General features: G+C 40.1%; 1 protein-coding gene across 2 annotated transcripts in view; it reads right to left on the bottom strand.

Annotated features, from left to right (window-relative positions):
• GRB10 (growth factor receptor bound protein 10) overlaps nucleotides 1–16,745 on the bottom strand; it is a 147,000-nt gene that overhangs the window by 98,182 nt on the left and 32,073 nt on the right. For both annotated transcript variants that reach the window (XR_004549616.1, XM_034062829.1), the window contains exon 2: nucleotides 9,422–9,519. Coding sequence is in view for 1 of the 2 variants with exons in the window: in XM_034062829.1 (XP_033918720.1) it covers nucleotides 9,422–9,472 (51 nt within the window). In the remaining variant the exon portion in view is untranslated. The remainder of the gene's footprint in view (nucleotides 1–9,421; nucleotides 9,520–16,745) is intronic.

The raw sequence follows: 16,745 nt of genomic DNA, 5'->3' as shown, positions 1-16,745 counted from the left end.
AATGACCATCTGATGCCATACTGTGATGTAAGAAGAGTAAGCAAAAGGAGCAAGCCTAGTAGCACAATTACAGTCCTGGACTGCAGGAGCAGATTTTTGGCTTGCTCAAGGATCTGCTTGGCAGGTTCTCATGGAAAACTGCTCTCAACGACGAAGGGCCCAGAACAAACTGATCTCCCCAAGACAGCCTCCTCAAAGCTCAAGAATGGTCCACGTTGGCATGCAGGAAGTCACAGGGGCATGGCAGAAAGCCAGGGTGAATGGACAGGCAGCTCCTGCCTCAGCTCAAATGCTGAAATGCAAAGATCAAAGCAGGAAGAGGTTACAAGAAAGAATATGGAGAGTATCTGCCTAAACAGAAGAGCTGAAGTGAAGGATACCAAGAAAAAAAACACTAAATGCTTCTGTAGGTAAGCAAGGACAAAAGGATGTCTAATATTAGTCTGGTTAGTTCTCAATTGTGCATGGGAACCAGCAGCTAAGGACACAAAAGATGAATGGCGTCTTTTCCTCAGTGTTTCCTAGTAAAGTTAACCTTCACATCTCCCAGTTCTTTGAGCACTGTATCAGCACCTGGGGGACTGAACAATTACTCACAGAAAAGGAAGGTTATTGATCACACAAGGTAACTGAACCAAGGCCCTGGGATCAGATGGGATGTGTTAGAAGGTGCTAAGGAAGCTGGCCAATACCACTGCAAGGCTACTCCTTCTCATCTTCAAAAACTAAGTCACTGCTGAGAGGAGGATCCTGATGACTGCAGAGGCAAAAATCCCATTCATCTTCAACATGAAGATGTGAGGAACCAGAAGCTGGACAGCCTTGTCCAGTTTCTGGCAATATTATAGAACAAGTTCTCCTGGAAACCACTGCAAGGCACACACAGGACAAAAAAGCAATTGGTTAATCTATGCTGGCTGTTCCAAAGAACAGTCATAACTGACATTTCATATCACAGTTTTATATATTGAAGGTCTTACCTCTCAAGAAACCAAAACATGCTGATTACAGATCATCAAGCTGTCTTCCGATTTCCTAATGCTAGGTTCTTCACATAAATAATTAAAATTTTACAATATTGGCAAAACTTATGGGATTTTAGAGTATCTAATTATTTTCATTGGAAAAAAGTAGGCACCTCATTTGTGCTCTCCAGAGCCCAAAGCAATCTGCCTCAGATGTAGATGAAACTGTAGAGAAGTTAACTGCAAACATGAGAAGGGCCTACTGCAATAGCATAAAATTCATCAAAAATACTTATGCACCTCCACTTAAGTATCAGTTTTACTAGAACCCACATGAGCTGAAATAATGGTCTGTCATTCTCCTACACTAATAGCTTCAAGAACTTCTTCTAGAAAAGGTGCCAACACCACTTTGTCAGAAACCCCTTCCTGAACTGTGCAGAAGTATTCAGTATTCTGGGGAACCTGCCAGCATAACAGTATTTACTGTATGAGTAATATGCATTAATGAAGCACAAATGGACAACTATTTACTTGTGCTAATAACTAAAGCGCTTTATTAGAGCTAAGGCCTCTAGCATGAAGGATTGCCAGGTTCCCCCACTTGCCAAAATTATGTCAAAAAATGGAGCCAGTGTGTAAGACATGAAGAGCTGCAGCCAGTGTGTAGAAGAGTCTTAAGTCATTGTTTAACATTCAGCTTGCAAAGGACAAGCATGCTCCAAAACCACTGGCTGTTTCCGAGGGCTGGTCTTTTCATTGTAGAGGCTAGAATTTCAACTATGCACACTGGCCTTACCAGTACGCAAGCCAAAGCTATCTTAAAATAGCAGTAAAGCCTGAGAGCTTTGCTGGGTATTTGTGTTTTACCTTTGACTGCTTGTTCTTTCAAAACCAGAAAGAAAAACACTGTATCTTAATGCCTCAGATTAAAATATCAATACTATCTAGCATAAAAGGCTATTAATACCAATCTCTGGCCCTTTCTACATGAAGAATTCCTGAAAGCTGATCAATTTAGTAAAATTCCATCCTGAAAAAGCAATGCAAACCCTTCAAGAACTAGGTCCTTGTTCTGTGTCACACTCTCCATCCCACATCTCCATGAAGGGAGCATGCCTACAATTCTAGAAATAAAGGATACACCTGAAACACAGCAAAGTTTTGTGGGAACCTAGGGAAAACTTTAAGAATAGTATTTCAGGCTGCATTATATTAAAAGCAAAAGAAAAATTCTTAGAAGATGCAAAAGAAGCAGATGAAGATCCTCTTCAGTGACAGTTAGTGCTAGGTGGCCATGACATACTCATCCTTAGCTTTACAAAGTAAGTGGCACATCCACCACCAAAGCCATAGTGAGTTTAAGCTATCCATTCTTGTCTGAATCAGCAGCTTTGGTTCAGGACTCAGTTGCAGAATTACAACTAGCTGGTCTGCAAGTGTAAGAACAAAATGATCCCTGCCATGACACATCATATTTACAGTAATATTTGGAACCTTCTTTTTAGAAGCAGAAGATTTACCCTCTCAGAGTCGATCACACTTCACCAGTTTCATGCAGAATCACAGGATTTTGGTTGCAGGGTTGTTGTTTGGAGTCCCCTCCTCCTCTATCCATTTTTAACATTAAAAAAATCACAAATGCTTATGAAATACTGTCCGTCCTTTGACCAAAGTCTCCCTTTAGAGTGTGTATAAGGCAAGAAAATCTACTAGGAATAACTTTTTGCAGGGTCTGTATCTAGATATATTTCTTGGAAATACTCAAGTATAAGACAACACAATATTCTTGGTCTTTTCCAAGGATAGAAAAGGCCTGTCTGAGCCAACTGGCACGGACAGCAACACTAAGAATTATCTGAGCCACAGCACTTTCTTAAAAAGTGACAGCTCCAAATGCACAGCAATCTTATCTTCCTCTTAAAAAACAAAATAATCTTCTCCACTGGTTATTATTTATGTAAAGCACAGAGCATCTGTCGAAGGAACGTTCATTGAGAACATACCCTCCCACCCCAAACTATCATGGACATAATTCCAGTTGACTATAACAAGGACAGTTAAAAAAATAAAGGTTTCCATTCTCTTATATTTCAGGTTTCTGTTCTCCAATATATACACTGACGTTTGAAGTACAAAACCACCTCAGGACTGGTACACAACTTCTCTCTTCTGTTAAGTGAGAACTGTTACTAACATGAAGATACACATACTGGTAATTCTCCAAAATAACCAGTTGGTAAACAGCTTGTTAAATATTTACTCATTTGGAAAAGATCCCATTGTAGGAAAAAAAGATACACAGGATTTAGTTTGGTGCTATAGTCTGCTAAACTGTTAACATTACTTCAGAATGGTCTCATGGATTTTTCTGAGAAAACACCAGAAAACGATCTGTTTTTATCAATGTGGGTGTTTTTACAATCTGGAAGTGGCATCTTAGAAGTTGCATGCAAGTCAGAACTGAAAGAGATCCACTGCTTTTGATTTTCCACAGGATCAGTGAACGTGGGAGGGGACCTCTGGAGGTTATCTGGTCCACCTCTCTGTTCAAGTAGGGCCACCTACAACCTACAGCCAGCTGCCTGCGACCATGTCCAGATGGCTCTGGAGTATTCCACGGGTGGAGATCCCACTGCCTCCCTGGGCAACCTGTGTCAGTGCTTAGTCATCCTCACAGTGAAAGTGTTGCTTGAGGGAATCTCCTGTGTTTCAGCTTGTGCCCATTGCCTCAGGTCCTGTCACTGGGCACCACCGAAAAGAGCTTGGTACCATACTCAGTGCATCCTCTTTTCAGGTATTTATATACATTCACTAGATCCCCCCTCAGCCTTATCTCAAGTAAAAACAGTGGTAAACTTGAGATTTAAACATGCATGAAAACTGGAGGTAAATCAAGAGACACATTTAAGAAACTGCTTGAATATAATGACATAACAAGATTTAAAGATAGGTTCAGTCTACTGTTCAAGTATGAAAATATTAATAGGAAGATACAATATTAAGCTTCTTTACTTATATTTCCTCACTTGATTTGCAACACCTACGTTGTTACCTCACCACTGTTAATAATAATGTAGGTACTAAATGGTAAAACTGAACACTAGAGTGGTTTGAGTTTTTTTTGGGCAGGGGTGATTATATGATTGAAAAATGTGGACCGAGTCACTTGAAATTTCTTGCTCCCATTCACCTCCAAAAAAGCTTCACATGTTGCCAACCACCTTCTGCATAAAGTACAATACAAGAGAAGTGCAAACAGTTAAGTACAGGCTTTCAATTGTAACTGCAGAAAGGTAAACTGGTACAGCAAAACATGTAACTGATGGGTATTTCTTGTAAGAAAAGAAACAATGAATTGTATAAAAGCATAGCGTGAAATACAAATTTGACATTACTCTGCTTCATATACAATCTTCTGATGGAACATGACAGTGGGGGCAAGTGCACTTCCAATGGCCTCTTTAAGAGGTAAGCAATGCATTATTATTTTAATGTTACTGAAAACAACTGCTTTTGGAATGCTTTTTAAAGCAGATTTATTTCCAAGAAAAATAGAGAGCAGCTAGAAATCCAGCTCCAGTTGCTCTTCAGCAAAAACTACCAAGCAGCATCAACTCTGTAAAAAGCATTTGCAGTAAGCAGTCAGGAAAACAGATTTCATAATTTCACATTGGAGGCAACATGTCTTGTAAAAACATTCACTAATGTTCTCAACTGCTTTGTACTTTGTCTGCTGCAGTCCATCAACCCTCTACACCACATACATGTAAACTGTTAAAACGAGAGCATCATCAACAAAGTATCTGTTGACTGACACCGTATTTCACAAATCTGATGACTTTCTACATTGGCAGTAGCAACATTTCAGCTTCATTTCTTCATACAATATGTAGAAGAATGACACGATGCAATAATGCTTTTGATGGCTTTTTTTTCACCAAGCTATGACCAAGGATTTTGAAAGCCTGCTTGTGCACTCTGGTCCTTTCATGCTAGGCAATATGGAAAACCCAAACTTCAGCCCAAGGGAAAGAAGTTACTGCACAGGAACAACTGCAGCTGGAGACAGAAGTGGGAACACGTGAGAGAAGCAGCTCAGCAGACACCCATGTCAGTGCAGGACAGCAGCAGATGCTCCAGGTGCCGGAGCAGAGGTTCCCCTGCAGCCTATGGATGGCCCCATGCTAGAACACAGGGATGCTTGGAGGATGCTGTGACCCAGTGGAAAGCCTGCAAGCAGACCCTTGGCAGAACCAGTGGCCCTGTGGAGGAGCCCACCCTGGAGCAGGTTTGCTGAAGAACTTGTGACCCTGTGGGGGACCCACAATGGAGCAGTCTGTTCCCAAAGGGCTGCACCCATGGAAGGGACCCACGCTGGAGCAGTTCATGAAGAACTGCTCACATTGGGAAAGTTGGTAAAGGACTGTCTACTGTGGGAGGGATCTCACTTGGTAGCAGAGAAAGAGCATGAGGAGTCTGCATCTTGAGCAGGAAGGAGCAGCAGAGACGTGTGATGAACTGACCTTAACCCTCATTCCCTGTCTCCCTGCACTGCTGGAGTGGGAGGAGGTAGAGAAAATCGGGAGTAAAGTTAAGCCCAGGAAAAAGAGAGAGATGGAGGGAACATGCTTTTAAGTTTTGGGTTTATTTCTCATTACCCTACCCCGATTTTAATTGGTAATAAATTAACTTTACCAAGTTGCGTCTGTTTTGCCCATGATGGTAATTGGTGAGCGATCTCTCCTTACCCTGACCCTGACCCATGAGCCTTTCACTGTATTTTCTCTCTTCTGTCCAGTGGAGAAGGGCAGTGATAGAGCAGCTTTGGTGGGTACCTGGCCTTCAGCCAGGGCCAACCCACAAGTCATAAGAAAGATCTCCACAGCCTTGATAAGCAACTGTCAATGGCAAAATGAATAAAGATTTTCAAACAGTGTCAGGCAGACAATGAGGGCCAAAACATAGGTCTTGACAGCCCTTCCCACACAGGTTTTTCTGTCTACTTGGACATATTCTGCAATTCATTTTTTTCATGCTGTGTTTTTTAAGACAAAAGACATTTGTCAAAAGACAAACACGGACAGCAGCATAACAGTGAACTGAACTGACTGTTCAATTCCAGTGAGGCAGAGATAAGAGTCACAAAGAAAGAATCTGGATTTCATAGGGATGAGGATTACAGCATCCCACCAAGATAACTCTGAATTAGAGATAAGGGTTTTTTTTAACTTTGCTAAACCAGAAAGCCTCTCTAACTGCCCAACCAAAGCAAATAACCCCTTAAATGCAACATGCAAGTCTCCCAAAAACCCACACTCACCAAGACAAAGCACCCCTTGGAAAATAATTATAACTTCAATATGCCATGGATTTGTATCAGGCAATCTCCAAGGGGTCTTCTAACTTAGTGTATCATTTTATGGAAAACGATGATGAAAGCTGCCATAGTAAAAGCTGGAGAACCTGTGCCTAGCTGGTCCTCCAGCTGAAGGCAAAGAAATGTGACTGTTGTAGTAACAGCAGCACCTCCTCTTCACATCCACAAATCTGACATTGTTAAAGAAGGCTATTACAGTAGCTGGCCTCTAAATGATTAATCCTCTTAGATATTCCCTACTCTTGAATGGCACAAAGCTTCAAGTATGATGTGCAGTGTTCTGGTCTCTAATAGTCCTCTGGTCATGAGGACTATTAGCAATCCTGAAATCCACAGCTCTCTACATGTAGGGGAAAGCAATTTCCACTTTCTCCCTATTTTGTGACCAAGTGCTTGTAGTGCATTTCATGCCAAGTCAGATGATGAGGATGATGTGAACAAGTCTCTTCTCTAATAAGAATTCAGCTCTCTCAGAACAAACTCTATTAATTATTACTGAAGTGATGCCTGCATCTTGCTTATGATAAAATAAACAGAAGGCAGAAAATAGATGAACAGAACACTGCCGCATGCCCAGTGTTTTATCTTCAGAAACTGAGAAAAATAAATCCCTTATCATTTTGTTATTTAAGTCATTGAGCCTTGTGCGATTCATGCAAAGGGTTAAAGAATTAAATCTCCCCTCTCCCCCCCCCCCCCAGTTAAAGTCACTGCGCATAAATACTGTTGTGACTACAGATTGCAAAAGAACGGAAACACAGTAAATCATCCCATTTTTTTTTCTGAGAAATTCTGGGACTATGTTCTGAATTTCCAGGAACAGAAGATAAACACTGCCAATTCTCACTGCCGGATTTTTATTGAAGAGTTCGAGAATTTGGAAAGGGCTCCTGAAAGCCACTAAAAGGTAGTATTGATTTTTTTCCACAAAGCTAGAGATTGTTTCTAGGAGAATGCACTCAGTGTGACTGGTTTGTGTGCTAACTCCTGAGAAGGCAAAAATAAATAAATAAATACACAAATACATAATAAAAAAAGGCTCTTACACAAGACCTGAAAGCTTCTCAAAGTAGCGAACATTGCAAGGCAGAGCCCACTAAGAAAAGCTGGAAATCTTGCCCAACTCCCCAAAAAACATCAAAAAAAAGGGCAGAGAGAGGCTGGCAACAAGGCATCCTTAACGATATTCTGTACTTATCCAGGTTGTCATTTCTCTTGCTGTCTGCTTTGAACGCAGTCCCCAACTGAACCCATCATTTTATCCTGAACACTTAAGTTATAACATTAAGGTCCCAACCCTGTGGGCTCTGGAAGAATATTCTCTGTAGCCTTCCATTCAGATTAAGTCAGCAAAATGTACTAGAAAAAAATAGAATACTTCTTCACACACTAATTTAGAGCATATTTAGTTTAACCTTCTTTCAGCCCTTTACCAACACAATACTGGCACTGCAGCCAAATTTGAAAGACAAGTTGATGAAAGCTTCTAAGTCAGATTTAGTAGGGGTGGAAAAACAGATGTTCAGGATTTTTTTCATGCAAACTTCACTTCTGATAGAAGGCACAGTAGTTGTGAATGGGCTTCCAAAGCTAGTCTTTAAGCTGGTTATAAGCACTTAGGATAGTTAACACAGTAAGGTATGACCAAAAATAATTAAGACAGTGGGGAAGTGACCCTTTATTAAGTTACCTATGTTTCTTTGACACGTTAGTCTTTTCACTGCCCCAGACTAAAGCAGATTATCAACAAGGTTTGTAAGAGCAAAAAGTACCACCAGGAAAATTTGCATTCTTACTGCTTATGAACCACTAAAGACACTATTTTCATGCAAAAGTGAGAACTTGCAGCTCAAAAATGACTGCCTACAATGTCAAGTTTCTCTTACATAGCTCTCCTCTCTCTCAGCTTCGTATCATGACTCAGATGATGCTCTAAATGGATTGGAAGCATAATTTCAAAGCATCAAAATTATGAAGTCCAGACACATCTATTCACATATTCTTTTAAAATCATAAGATCCAGGTATAGTAACACCTGATTACTCAAATTCCATTCCATTTTTATAGCTGCAAAAACAGTCACAAAGGAACTGTTATATTTTTTTATCAGGAAAAGCATTCAGGTACATTCAACTGACAACTCAGCACATACTAACATTAGTCATTTAATTCAAAGATTCCTGTTGGGGAATAAAACTGCAAATCAGTATGTCAGGAAACAAAGGTATAAAACCTATAGAGGTTTGCTGGGGAGTTTGTTGCTGGTGTTTGTTTTTTTGCTTTTCTTTCAAACGACTAGCATGACAGTAGCAAGCACTACTAGTAATGCTTCTCTTGGGAGAAAAAGATTTCAGTGTCACATGATACTCTGTTTAATTATTTATCTGCAGGGCCCAAAATCATAACTGAATCCTTATGGTGGTGAGCACATTACGAAAACAAGAGGAAAAAAAGGGCAAAATCCAGGTCATGTCCAAAATAACAAATTTGCAGTTCCATAAAGAATACAAAGTGTGCATTGTGTCAAACAAAACTGCCTGGGAAAAAACAACATACAAGAACGTCAACGGTGCATTTTTTGCCTAGCACCTTCGATTTGAGCTGATTTTTTTTTAATATATTCTTTGTAATATGCCATATTGGCTGCTTAGATACAGCATAATGACTCAACAAACATAGGATCTACCCAAGTGTAAAAATCTCTGCCTTTGTTCCTACAAATATAGTGTTGAGCAAACACTGATACTTTTTGGTGCAAGGCATTTCACTGGAATTAAAGCCTGCTTTTTTGTTGTTGTTGGTTTTGGACACAAGTGCCTTCTCCCAAATATGAACTGGCCATTTTGAGCACAGATATCAAACATTAAATAAGTATATATTAGTGACCCAAGTTTTTCAGCAGCAGGTCTTGAATAGAGGATGGTAACAGAGGCTCTGTTCCCAAACATTCACAAAACCCAGAGAATTGCCAGACAGCTATTAGCAGTTTGATGAAAAGTTTGAATGCACAATCAATCACTGGCACACAGCAATATGATGGTACAAGCTGACAGGAACATGCAGTTTCATAACTTACTATCCGATAAGGAAGATGTAAAAAGGAGTCTGGGCAGCCAGCTAAAGCCATTTGTTCCTTCAAGTTTTCTTCAAATTACATCTACTTCTTCACAGGACCTGTGGAGTACAAACAAACTGTCAGAAACCATACTGAAGACATTTCATCAACTTATTGTTGAAAACAGTTGGAGGGGAAAGACCGAGAAGAGCAAGATGAGGTGACGAGGATTTGCATCAACTTGGAGTAGCAAATCTGCACGTATGCTGTCTGTATCCTACAAAACACTTCCAAATGGGTATTTCATTCAACGACTACTCTCATGCTGAACGGCTCCTCCTTTATTTCCACAATCCAGGCAAAAAAAAAAAGAAAGCCTCTCTTCACATCTAGACCCGAACCATTTGAAGACTGGCTCTCTCCAACTGAGGATATGTTATCAAGTGCAGAAAGAAAACACTGAAATCTGGGAGTTAATTAGTACGTCAGCCATTTATCACAGAATCATTCAGGTTGGAAAAAACCCATAAAATAGGTATCATCATGCAGCATTAGCCTTCAACACCTAATTGCACAACTTTACCCTTTCCTGCCTGCCTTTTCTCTCACAGCTTTATTCTAATGCAATATATGAAATAGGATGCCCCATGCAAATCTGCATTTAAGTCTTGCATTTCTGAGTGATTATTAGCAGCAACTTCACAGGGTAAGAAGCATTTCTTCTAAGCATCACTTCAGTGATCAAACAGAGCTTGAAAAGGATCTGTTGCAGGTAGGTATGGTTAAAGAGCTAAAAGTGACAAAAGAGAATGCAGTATTAATCCAATGTCAATAACATTCAGTGCTGCTTCCAAACAAGGAAACAAAACTAAACCAAACCATATAAATGAAGAAAGCACTATTTGCTAGTCCCAGCATTTCTCCCAACCAGTGGCATTCAGAATGAGACATCCCTGCAGTATAAGCCAAGTGATGCCACCTCCAAGCAGGTGAAAAAAGGGTGGCACAGGGAGAGAGACAGCAGACTGCAAAGCACAACCACAACCTCCACTTTTACCACAAGTGAGCTCCTGTCTTGTTCACTGTTAATTATCAATCACATATGCAAAACAAACGTTGAGTTTTAAGCAGACTCTCCAGTAGACATGAACTGTCACCAAACTAAAGCTCCCAGCAAGACTTCTAGGACAGGTAAGTAAGTCATGGACAAGGGTAAAAGACATCTTGGAAAAACTGCTTCTGGAGGAGTTCCAGCCCATGGTCCACACAGACCATGCACTCCTTAAGGAAGCTGTATTTTACCTAGTTCCAGGATAAGTTCATCTGAACTACAGTAGCCGCCTCCTGTATAAGAAAGGCAGGCAAACTCTTGGGAGCTTCTTTCCAGGAAGAAGTTACTGGGCTTCTGTTGTTTTCCTGAAGTAGCAACTTTCTGGGATCAAGTCATACAGCCAATTACCTTGGGAGGAAACTGGTTTGGCAACATCAAGTTTGAAAATCTATTTAACCCAATCTGAATAAAGTTGTTTATTCTAGATACTTTCTTCTACAGTATTTAAGTTTAATACCAAGTCTGAAAGGATTTATACTGGTGGTAAAGATCACCTCAAACATCTAACTCTGTAGGCACAATACCCAACTGGTATTGTTACTACTCTTTAAAGCATACAAACAGCAGTCTACAGCCATCTAACTCATACTCCACATGTAAAAGTTTGCAGTAAGCTTTTAAGACAGATGTGAATATCTCATTTTCAGAGCTAGATTTGCCTCATTCAGACAGCTTGTTCTGGGAGAATTAAGCACAGATTTATAGAAACTTCTCTTGGATGATTCATGTAAAAGAAAAAAAAAGTAAAAAGAGAATTTAATTTTGGGAGTAGAGTTTTCTGCAAATACATCTACAGTGAAATTAGGCAAGCCACTGGAATAGATACTCTGAAGTTGGTACAATGCATCAATAAACAAAGAGAACTGTATTATTAGCCTGTAAATCCACCAGGATTAAAAGAAAGTTTAGTTACAGGTGTAAGGGAAAAGAATTCAGCCTTACACTGCAAGAGTTTTATGTTTATTATGTTTTCAGTATTTAGAGTACAAGAACAGGCGCTGTTGTAAATTTAGCTGTAAGTTATTTAGGACTGAATATCACAATACTGGTCGGCCTCTTGATGTTTCAAGCAAAAGGCACCGATTCACTTATAGCAAGACAGATTAAATATGTTCCTAAACAACACCAGACCAATTTGTCTACTCCAGGGCGTGCTGCAGTTTATGCCACAGCCCCATTACACCAATGGAAGACCATAAATTACCTCGAACAATAGCTGGAGTCAGGACTGCATAATTTATCAAGACCCATTTGCTTCACTGCTACATTCCTGAGTATTCATTTGTTAACACCGCAGAAACAGAGGAAAGCAATAATCTCTAGATGATATCATTCCTGGTCAGTCACACATTAACACTGATTTAAGATCGCATCTCTTTTGTCTGTCTAAAAGCAGTTTATCAAAGTACTCCTGCCCTAGGAATACAAAAAGCCTTTGCTCACCTTTAAGATCTAAGGTTCTGCTGTACCACATCAACAAGTAATAAGTTTTACAGTGACAGAACTCTATGCCAATTCATGCATTCAGCAGATAAAAATTAAGATTTAAAAAGAAAGAGTAAATCAACTCGGTTTTTGTCTTTAAACATGTTTTTAGCATGCCAGTTATCTTCAGAGACCTTAACACATGCAAATTTGCTTGTCCTTTCCATGTGCAAGTTAAAGAGCACAAATCAAAGAGATATTTAAGTGCCAAGTTACTGCCCTTATCCTGAAACACCTCAGATGGGGAAGGGCAACTCCAAAGGACTGCAAACATAAAACAAGCTATATAGTTGATCACTATTACAAAACTCAGGACATTCAGTGGCAAGAACAACTGTTGTGCAGTACTGAGCCAGACAGCCTATGCATATTCAAAACCAAGTGACTTCATGTGCTTTTATTGGCTTGAGAGGTCTTCCCTGGACAGTCTCTGAACCAAGTTTCATTGGGTCATAAGATTTCCTTTTGGTATTTTCTCATTCCTAAAGAATGGTCTATTGTGAGGGATAGCTTTGATGTCTCAGCCTCTTAAGTGTTAAACCAGCTCACATCATCTAAACACTGATATTCATCCTGCATGGAAAACATTGCAGGTATGCACCCTAGACACTACCACTGCTCTGAATGAGTTGTTTTTAGTCACAAGCAAATTACTCACCTAACCAGTAGATTAAGTTATCTATTAACAGCAAATTAAGCCTGTCACCAGGTATGCTTTTTTGATTTATCACTTGCTCTCTGCATATTCCCAGCAGAGGAAACAGTATCTCACCCAGCACTCTGGAAGCACACACAGCCTACGCACCTACAGATACTGCGGTAGGAAGATGGCAGGGGTATGGTCATTCTGCCAATTCAGGAAGTTTTCCAGGTTCTACATGTGCCATCTGTCAAAGTCTTTAAATTCAAGAGAAAAATAATTTTAAAAACGCAATCACTTGCAGATTAGTTAGGAACAGGAGGAGGGAGGGGAAAAAAAACCACCCAGAAAATAATATAACCTGGCAGAGATGCAAGACAAGCTCCAGAGCTCTTGAAAACTAGAGCTGTGCTCTTTTATGAAAGGTAGCTTACCAACTTTTTAACCCTATTCCCTTTCAAGTCCTAGGTATTTCATTATTTTTCTTCTGTAATGTTCTGCTTTCTGTAACTGAAAAGCTGTGGAAGAGCAAGGCAGTAAAAGGCTTCAATATAGCCTTAGATTTTGACCTACCTGAAGACCTCAGGTTTAACACACAGGTTAAAAACCTCTTCCTCTCTTTTATCTATCTTTCACTCTCTCAGACAGTGGGTGTCACCACTTCCTTTCTCCCCACATTATAGCATGAGGCTTATCTGACCAAACCTGCATTTTCATGAGAAATTATAGCAAAGTCTTAAAACAACTGAATTCATACAACAGTCTCCCCTAAGTCACCTTCAGGAATGCCTGGGTCAACTCTACTGGACTTACAATTTAACATCATGAAGAACCAGGGGGAAAAAAACAAAACCAACTGTCTTGTTGGTCCACACAAAGAAACATCTCCAAGATCTCAACTGTCCACCTACCTGGCTCCAGGTTCCCCACTACTCATAGCATATAGGAAAGTGTTTTGTTTTTTTTCTGAAGACCTACAGACCTATATATATAAATGTATTTGACATATACCATTGAAGCATGGCTTCCAGATAAAGTAAATGGATGCATCTATCAATCCTACACCAACACGAGGGCATGAGGACACGTAGACTTATGCTATCTTACCAGTCTGCTTCTATTGCCATAGTTACAATGGAAATAAGATTTGGATGTGAGCAGCACAAAGCATGCCAGCAAATTTTCTGTAACTGAAAGACCTGACAGCTAACAGTATCCCCAGCTGCATTTAAATCATAGGATCCAGATGTTCTTTTCCATGCAAGGACAAGATCTACACAGCTTCTTCCAAGAAGGAAGCCTGACCACCTGGGCTGGAAATAAAGTACCACCAGATACCCTAGCTGGCTGGACCAGGGAGCCTGGCTGGCTGGACCAAGATCCTAAAGCACTCTTGGCAGCACTCATGTTTGCCACCAGACTCCATCATACCTCTAGCAATAAGTATGTAGAAGGATTTCTAAAGTGATTTCCCCTCTTTTGGTGGTGGTTTCAGGTAGAACCCATGTAAGTTTACAAGACTGAGGATGCCCTCCACTCCCAAGGTGATCTTTTGGTCAGCAGGACTCAAATGTCCATTAGTGCAGGCTGCCAAACAATACAACCTAAAGACTCTGACTTCCAAGCCAATATTGGCAGCTTCCTGTGCAAAGAATAACACAGCATTGCTCTGTTTGGCTCAAGAGAACTGGATTCATCATCTCAAACCTTTTATTGTCCATTTCCCCATTTTACTTACTCCAAACACATGCTTGCTTCTCTCTCCAGCTCTGAACATCCCTCCCCACATACAAAGTCTCCAGTTTTCCATGCTGAAAACTAGTACTAGGGCAGCCTCCCTTCAAACAGTTTATTTTGCCTCCAAAACACCTTCAAAAACACTCCAGAACACCATCACTCCCTAATCACAGAAGAGTCGATGATCATTGACATCCTGATGGCCTACTGGTATTAGGAATAGGTAACATTCAAGAATACTTTCACAGTTCCAAACTTCCTCCCTCTTCCCTTGCAGGAGTTGGTATGTGCACCCACATTGTTACACATACATACCCCAAAAGGCATTTGCAAGTCTATGATATAGAGAAACTGCCTAACTAGAGTAATACTTTGAACATCTTTGAAAACAAAGCATTGTTCTAGTTAAAATTTCAACTGAGTGTTGCACACTAAAATGAAAAGCGCTGTTCAAAATATAAATCAATCAAAAGCACTTCAGTTACGTCCAAACACTCCCACGATTCCTTACTAAAAAATCTGGTCTTATAAAAAAAGGGAATATAATTCTCTTTGCCATTCTTAATTGCAAAGCTGTTAGTCTAAATATTACACCTTGTAAAGGAAGCCATTTGCCATTGTAATTTTGCCAGAAAATGAAGAATCTTGGCAACAGCAATTGAGGCTTTTGAAAGCCAAAACAGATATACTTCAGGAGAAGCACAGAAGAGCTGATGCCATCCCACTTCAAGTCTTGCCAAATAAAATTAAATAAAATATATGCAGTTCAGCATTTTTTGGTTTCCTGAAGCTGCCTAAAATTCTGAAAAGGCTTCTCAAGACTCATAGCCTGTGAATTCATGTTCAGCTCCTGACAGCGCAGCTTCACTGACAGCAAAGAAACAGTCCTGGAAGAAAAACAGTTACTTTGCACCTAGCCCACTTAAGTAAGGATTTTTTTCCCTTGTCCTGAAGGAATTATTCCAGTTCAAATAAATAAATAAATAAATAAATAAATGCTATAAGGAATTTTGGAAATATTTATTAAACTCTGTAGCTTCACTATCTCCCCAGTCACTGGAAATCCTCTTCTGCCTCTTAATAGCTAAATCCATAGCTTTGAAGCAGGAGCTTTAACTAAACAGAATGTACCTGAGTCTAAACGAAATGTTAATTAGACAGAAACTAAAATAAAGAACTATGCAGTATAACGTAGACAATCCCAGCATCAAACCATATACAGAAGTAAGGCAGGTCCATAAATGCCTGACTGGGACAAAAGATGCAGTGAGGAAGCCCAAGGACAACTTCATCTGAAAACGCCGTGATTAATAGTCTCTAATTCTATATTTACCCTTCCTCATTATATTCACTTCCAGAAAAACAAAAAATATTGCTTCTATCCTCTGTGTTGTCATTTTCTTGCATTTTTTTTCCCTCCACAACTAGTCTCATTTCTCGTAACACAGAATTCCAACTTTTGTAAGCAGTTTGGGAAGCAGTCTAAATAATTATTTCCTTCTGTTATTTTAGGCTTTTATTATCTAACCTGAAGACTCAGAGTGAAGTTATACAACAGTTAAGATGATTTAATAGCTTGTTACTGCCAAGAACAGGACAGACATCCCACTCTCTTCATCAGCCCTTGCTCTGCTTTCTTCCTCCACTTCCTCCCAGCAACTTCATGGCATTCCCTCTTTCTCCCCTTTCGTGCCATGTATGGTCCTTAATGAGTTCAGCTTCTGTTAATTAACTTGTTTGTTTTGCTGGGTTAGTTTTCTGCTAAGAAAGTAAGTGCAATAAACTTACATCTGAGAAGCAGCTCAGCTGGCACAATGTGAATGGCAGGAGAGCATGAGCAAGAGGGGAAGGGAACAGGATCACCCCTTTCCAGCAGTAGCAAACTAGTACATTGGTGGAGGCAACCTGGGAACTTCCATTTTCTTTGTTTACTGCCATAAGGAGCTGGCAAGCCTTTCCTACTGCATGTCCGTGAGAATTACTGCTCTCCACGCATCTCACACAAGCTAAACACTTGGGTAAGTCTCCAAACAAAATATAAAGTTGCATTTTCTAGAAGGCACTTTTCCCTTGTGGTACCTACTCAAGTAAAATCTGCCTTTGTGATGTACATACCAAAGCATTGCTTTTTGCATCCAACACACTAACAAGCCTTTATGCTTTCAACCTGCTACTGGTCTGAACCATCCTTCCCCATGCACAGGGGTGGCTCAAGACCCCCAAACCAGAGACTAAACTACACACAAGACATTCTCCCACTCAACTCCTATATTAATGGAGGAAGTTCCTCACCCTTTGTACAATGCTTTTTTATTGAAGAAAGTCAGATCATTACAGATGCTGGTGGAAACAACAGCTTTATCTACAACACT

This window comes from Melopsittacus undulatus, chromosome 1 (genome assembly GCF_012275295.1).
Source record: "Melopsittacus undulatus isolate bMelUnd1 chromosome 1, bMelUnd1.mat.Z, whole genome shotgun sequence".
NCBI classification, from domain to species: domain Eukaryota; kingdom Metazoa; phylum Chordata; class Aves; order Psittaciformes; family Psittaculidae; genus Melopsittacus; species Melopsittacus undulatus.
The sequence above is the reverse complement of the archived record's forward strand: the minus strand, read 5'-3'. Positions and strand labels throughout refer to the sequence as shown.